Source organism: Palaemon carinicauda, chromosome 13 (genome assembly GCF_036898095.1).
Source record: "Palaemon carinicauda isolate YSFRI2023 chromosome 13, ASM3689809v2, whole genome shotgun sequence".
Lineage (NCBI taxonomy): Eukaryota > Metazoa > Arthropoda > Malacostraca > Decapoda > Palaemonidae > Palaemon > Palaemon carinicauda.
In genome coordinates this window covers 13,931,542-13,939,041 of record NC_090737.1, presented here as the reverse complement: position 1 = coordinate 13,939,041, position 7,500 = coordinate 13,931,542, and the positions used below count along the sequence as shown (strand labels likewise).

The window sequence follows — 7,500 nt, the reverse complement described above, 5'->3', positions numbered from 1 at the left end:
ACCACCCAGTGGAAAGACATAGAAAAAAAGTAATAATAATAATAATAATAATAATAATAATAATAATAATAATAATAATAATAATAATAACAATAACAATAAGCATATGACCAAAATAATCTTTAAAAAATGAGTAATGCTCTGAATAGAGAGGAAATACAGCTGCTCCATATAAGAACCAAAATGTTGTTGAAACTTTCAACACACCTTAGGAATACAGTTAAAATTTCAAACTATTTCAATGACAATTCAGAAGCCAACATACTGACTGATCATTCGATCTATTCTTTTTTATTTCCTATTTCCGAACTTACGATAACGATTATAAACAATCAAAATCTCCGAGAGATTATTTGTGACATCATCTAACTCGTCAATCAAAGCTCGCTATTTTTCTCCTTTGAATATTGATTCTCTTCTTTGAATATTGATTCTCTTCTTTGAATATTGAATCTCCTCTTTGAATATAGATTCTCCTCTTCGAATATAGATTCTCTTCTTATTCTCTCTTTTGAATATTGATTCTCTTCTTTGAATATAGATTCTCTTCTTTGAATATTGATTCTCTCATTTGAATATTGATTCTCTTCTTTGAATATTGATTCTCCTCTTTGAATATTGATTCTCTTCTTTGAATACTGATTCTCCTCTTTGAATATAGATTCTCTTCTTTCAATATTGATTCTCTTCTTTGAATATTGATTCTCTCATTTGAATATCGATTCTCTTCTTTGAATATTGATTCTCTCATTTGAATATTGATTGAATATTGATTCTCTTCTTTGAATATTGATTCTCTCATTTCAATACTGATTCTCTCATTTGAATATTGATTCTCTCCTTTGAATATTGATTCTCTTCTTTGAATATTGATTCTCTCCTTTGAACATTGATTCTCTCCTTTGGATATTGATTCTTTCCTTTGAATATTGATTCTCACGCGATCTATCAACAACTCAAAAATTTAATACTCTCAATGTTGGCTCTCATCTAGCTTTATATAGCACAAATAATTAATACTCTGAGATGTTCGTTTCTTTTCGGACTGGAGGATGCGAGTCATCACTGAAACTTATCCAATTAACTCTGGACTGGTATGAATCCCCCCCCCCCGCCCCCCCCCAAAAAAAAAACAAAAACAGAAGAGGCGATACCCCGCAACGGTAAACTTTTACAAATACCCAGAAGTTAGTTCGGGCAGGGCGTTATGAGTTTATGAGAAAAAGAAATGTTAATCAAGTTTCCCCGTAATCTTATCCTGATTTTTTTTCTTCAGAAACGGAAATGTATAATTGGTGTTATTAGGTTAAATTCATCTTCAGATTATTATTATTATCATTATTATTAATACTAGCCAAGCTACAACCTTAGTTGGAAAAGCAAGATGCTATAAGCCCAAGGGTTCCAACAGGAAAAAATAACCCAATGAGGAAAGGAAACAAGGAAAGGAATAAACGATATAAGAAATAATGAAAATTTAAAATAAAATATTTAAAAAAAAATAACAGTATTAAAACAGATAATTCATATTTAGACTAAAAAGACTTATGTCAGCCTGTTCAACAAAGATTTTAAAATGATATATAACCTAGCATATGTTTCTGTTGGTGTTATTATTATTATTAATATTATTATTATTATTATTATTATTATTATTATTATTATTATTATTATCATTATTATTATTATTATCATCATTATTATCATTATTACTATCACTATCACTACCATCATTATTATTATTATTATTATTATTATTACGTTCACGTGGAAGTGAGCTTAAAAGGAATAGAACGTCTGTGCACCAAAAACGAAAAAATGAATATTAGTACCAGAACGTCCTGCAATGAATCTGATTCTAGTTTGCCAATCATAAGCATAAGGTTTTTCGTTTAGCTGATCAATATTAAAATTATTCTTATCATTTATTCACTTACGGTAACTTTTAAAGAAAGCTTATGTAGTTCCATCGGAAATGAGTTACTGTACATTATATCATGTCGACCATTTATCCTATGGTGGATGGTTCTTTTGAAAAAGCATGTTACGCCCCCCCCCCTCCATCTCTCTCTCTCTCTCTCTCTCTCTCTCTCTCTCTCTCTCTCTCTCTCTCTCTCTCTCTCTCTCTCTCTCTCTCTCAGACCATCCAAGACTGGAAGATGCAAAATACACCGTAAGATGCATTAGCAACTCTCTGGTGGATATACGAGGTGCCTCATATTGAGGGACCTGGGGGAACCCAAACATAAAATAAGGCAATAAGGCTGGCTCGCTCTCTCTCTCTCTCTCTCTCTCTCTCTCTCTCTCTCTCTCTCTCTCTCTCTCTCTCTCTCTCTCTCTCTCTCTCTCTCTCTCCAGAGAACTGATTGAATAGACTTTGGACTTATTTTCCCAAGCTGTAAGTTACATCAAAGACGTTTTTTTTTTAACAAGCTCTACCGAAAACCCCAATTTTTTAGCATAAGATCGAAATATCATAATCACAAATAAACAGTTGTATAATTTTAGGGAAAGTTAAAAATGGTGATAGCTAAGGCTATCATTTTCTACATTTACCGCAGGAAAAAATGGAATAAAAATATGGATAAAAATAAATAAATGAGAGTAAATTTGCATACTGATAAACGTAAGAATATCCATTAAGTAAATACATTGTTGAAAAATTATGTTTCTTTAAATAAGAAAATCAAGAGGCTCGGATTCATTTCCTCTGCGAAATACATCAGCGAAACCGCCACAGCATCTTTTTTTGTTTCTATTTTTCTTCTGCAAAACAAGACTGGAAATGAAAGCAGTTTTCCCCTCACCAGGTAAGCAAGGCCCAGAAAACAAGGGGGAAGCTCAAGCAAAGAGAGAAGAAGGATTTGCAATTATGAAGTTCCCCTCTAAGTTGGTAAACAAGAGAACGAAAGGAAGCGATTATGCAATAAAGGGTGCGTGCATGCGTGCGTGCGCAGATTGCCCGGACCTTGTTTCCGGACAGTCAGTCATACCCCCCCCAAAAAAAAAATTAAAAGGGACTAACGTTTGGTTGTTGTGAGAGAATATACAACGTTCTTCATTGTGTTCTTCAAAACACTAATGATAAAATAGTTGGTTTCTCTAAAGTGTTTTTCTGTCAAGTTTTGTTTTTAATAAGAACGAGTAGCCTATAGATGCATAATATGCAAAATTCCTTGATTGTTTTCTATAGTAAGGCAATAAAATGAGTAGAAAACTACACAGACAATACTGTCTGTATATATATATATATATATATATATATATATATATATATATGTGTGTGTGTGTGTGTGTACTCTAAACACACAATATATATATATATATATATATATATATATATATATATATATATATATATGTGTGTGTGTGTACTCTAAAACACACACAATATATATATATATATATATATATATATACACACACACATATATATATATATATACACTGTACTTTGTGGATGTCTCTACTCCACAGGGAGCTCAACCACGATTAAAAAGTTGAAAGAAGGATTGTGCCAGTGACAGTTGATGTTTTTCCCAGAAGTCACCCCTTTTTGGAGAAAAGCTCTTGATGTTCAGCTTTCGCAAACAAATCCAGAAATCCCTGGATTGTGGTCAGGAAGTCCGTATGATTGGCCTTGATTCTAATGCTGTCTTTGACCTTGTTTATCATGAGGGCCTTGTTTTCAAGCTCAAACAGATGGGAGTATGGGGGCCTTTTCTTAACATCAATACTGATTTAGTAGTTGTTGATGGGCACCATACAAAGAGGTTAAATGGCCCCCATTTGACCTCCTTGGTACCATAGTGAGTATAGTAACGTAATATCTGATATAAGAACAGTAAACGATGTACCTTAGGTGACAGCCATACATAGAATGAAAAGAGTTACTAAACCTTCTAACATATGCTCCATAAGTTAACAGAATGAGGAAGAAATAGGCAAATGCCGGAAAATCATCAGAATATGAAAGAAATAGTCACTTGTTTATATGAATGCACAAAGTAAGCCATGGATATGAAAAAGAATATCATGCTTAAAAGGATAAAATAGAGCGTGGATTATCTATGATTCATGGAATTTACAACCAGAATTATTTACAGAAATATAAGCAAAAATATAAATTAACAGAATGTGGAAGAAATAGGCAAATGCAGGAAAATAATTAGAATGTCAAAGAAATAGTCTTTTGTGTATATGAATGAACAAATTATGCCATGGATTTGAAAAATAACATTATCCTTCCAGGAATGAATTAGAGCGTGGATTATTTATAAGATTCATGGAATTTACAAGTAGACAAAGAATTAGTCATGGATCACCACAGCACAGAGGACACAGAGAAAGATCACATATAACAGCGTCTCCCACTTTTCTCTCTAAACACTTGAATATGGATCAAAATCTAAACCAAAGTCTAAATACACCCGACAATTGCACCTATTTTTATCGGAAGTATTAATAGCTTTATAAAATATCCTTTCGTTTCCATCACCGGATGCCATTGCGATGAAATGACCTTAAATGTACATAACATACACCGCGTTCCGTTAAAAGCAGCGAACTCTTACGAGAGAGACAGCGAAAGTTAACAAATAATATTAGCAATACTATATTCGAATTCAGGTTATCTATTCCTTTATTGAATAATTTTAGCTGCGTTTAAATCCTTGTCCGCTATATTGGACAGGATTTCTCTGGAAATATCCTTTTTTATTCTCCCTTTAGAAAAATCATGAATCTTTTTTTTTCATTCCCTTTTGGAATATGTTCAAGTTTCAAAATTTCATAAACTTTGTTTGTCTGAGAATCTTTTTCGGAAATTTTGTTCTAATCCACCTGCAAGTATTTGCTGTCTCCTAGCATGAACCAGACGAACACGGCCTGGCAAAAAAAAAAAAAAAAAAAAAAAAAAAAAAAAAAAAAATAAATAAATAAATTAATAAATAAATGCCTGGTTCTGTCCTAATTGGCCAGATTCATAAAATGGATCTCTGGCACCACCCAAAAATAACAAACGACATTGAAATTATTTATTTAAAACGCATAATGCTAAATATTTGGAGTGCCGTTTACTTCACAAGACTGTTGTTATTGTTCTAGACGGGTATTATTGCTGTATTTATTCCAATTTCAATGTATATGGGATTGTTTTCTGGTATTTTATGGGACAGGAACTTGGGCGAAGAGGAAAGGCCGTTGGAAAGAACCGAGATGATGATGGTGAGATGGCTTGCTGGAATATCACTACTAGAAAGGAGGGAGAGTAGAAATATGAGAAGAATGTATGGTACGTGTAATGTAAAATAGAAGGCTAAAAAAGTACGTCTAAAATACTGATACTGTTCTCAAAATATATAATTTTTCCTTGTTTCCTTTCCTCACTGGGCTATTTTCCCTGTTGGGGTCCTTGGGCTTATAGTATTCTGCTTTTCCATCTAGGGTTGTAGAGATGAAAATTTGAGAAATTTGGGACCATAATCATGAAAATAAAGATAGCTAGTTTTATTCCTATGAAAAATAACGTCACAGAAAGCAGGAAGCAAAAAAGATTGATTGACAGTGAAAGAGAAATTTAAGTTTGAAAAATTTACAGTAAAAACATTTTTTAAATAGTGAAGGAAAATTCATAAAATAAAAAAAAAATTAGCTAATGATAACAATGAAAGAAGACATTGCCCTGTAGACGATGCAGAAAGCAGAAGCTATATTTGCAATGCTTTGCAAATCGCAAAATAAAAAAGTCATCGAGAAATTCTGTCTAGCGCAAAGTGATAAAAAAAGGCAAGGAAATTATCACTATAAATTCCAGTGGTTGATAAACAACAACATAACGTACACAGCTTAAGTAAACGAAGCCGAAGGATTGACGAATATACGCATCAGAAGATTGAGAAATGAAAAGGTGGATAATGCAGACTGACCTGTCAAAACAGTTCGCAATGAAAGCAAAGGAAATTGGATGAAAACATCTGGAAGTTCAATCAAGTAAATGGAGAGAATTCTGATTTGATCGGGACGAGAGTGTACGTGGAATGAATCATGCTCTTTAGAATGGAATAAAATACTAAATAAGATGATAAAAATATAAAAAAATAAAGGAAAAAAAACAAAATATTCATAGTTCCCATTCTCTTTAAAATCAAACAAAAGGCAATCTTGTTATATGTATATATATATATATATATATATATATATATATATATATATATATATATATATATATATACAGTATATACTGTATATAGACTAAAATAGTTCTGAATAGTCGATTATAACAAAATCAAGTAAAACCATCCCTCTATTGTTATCTAAATTCTAATATAATAATGGCGAAAATGTCACAGACCAATTATCACTTCAAAAAACCGAGGCACTTGATGCCACTGAAACGTTTAAATAACCAACGATTAATAAATAATTGGCATTGATAGCGTATACATAGCAAAATCTGTCGCTTATTTAGGGCTGTGGTGGCCAATGTGGCAACGTCCCTCACTGGTGAACGCCAGCTAGGGTTCGAGTCCCGCTCACATTTGATAGTTTCTTTGGTCGCTGTAACCTCACCATCCTAGTGAGCCAAGGATGGGGGTGTTTGGGGAAGCCTATAAGTCTATTTGCTGAGTCATCAGCAGCATTGCCTGGGCGTCCTTGGTCCTAGCTTTGGTGGAGAGGGGGCTTGGACGCTGATTGTATGTATATATGGTCAGTCTCTAGGGCATTGTCCTGCTCGATAAGGCAATGTCACTGTCCATTGCCTCTGCCATTCATGAGCAACTTTTAAACCACATTTAAAGAAAAACGTCCCACGTTGCAAGATAACAGACATTCAACAACAACAAATGCAGCCTTTTCTGGTCCACTCCAGGACAAAGGCCTCAGACATGTCGATTCAAGTTTGGGATTTGGCTAGTTTTCATTCGCACGCTCGCAAGTGCGATTAGTGATGACGGGTGATTTTCGACTAATCGCTCTCAGCACACCAACCTAGTATGTGTGGCCCTGATACTAGCGATACGCAAACCCTTTCACCAAGCTGTCACCCCACTCAGTCTTCGACTGTCTTGGATTAGGGTTTTCTTGCTTGAGGGTACACTCGGGTACCCTCGGGCACATTATTCTATCTTATTTCTCTTCCTCTTGTTTTGCTAAAGTTTTCATAGTTTATATAAGAAATATTTATTTTAATGTTGCAGTTCTTAAAATATTTTATTTTCCATTGTTTCCTTTCCTCACTGGGCTATTTTCCCTGTTGGATCCCCAGGGCTTATAGCATTCTGCTTTTCCAACTAGGGTTGTAGATTAATAATAATAATAATAATAATCGTTTTCGAAGGCTGATGTACAGTTAGAATCAAAAGAACGCCGACACTCGGGGGAAATCTTTTGTCAGATGTGTATAGTGTTCCTATGACAAAACACACAAGGTGTTGCTCTTCTTACTACTGCTATGAAATGGTTGGAGCCTTCTCCAACCTTAGGGAACCAAAGACAGTA

The 7,500-nt window shown here is 33.7% G+C and overlaps 1 protein-coding gene across 1 annotated transcript in view; it reads right to left on the bottom strand.

Moving 5' to 3' along the window:
• Positions 1-499: 499 nt before the first annotated feature.
• LOC137651440 (apical junction molecule-like) overlaps positions 500-7,500 on the bottom strand; it is a 78,702-nt gene continuing 71,701 nt past the window's right edge. Inside the window, exon 2 of the mRNA XM_068384665.1 lies at positions 500-945. Within this exon, the coding sequence (XP_068240766.1) occupies positions 500-945 (446 nt within the window). The remainder of the gene's footprint in view (positions 946-7,500) is intronic.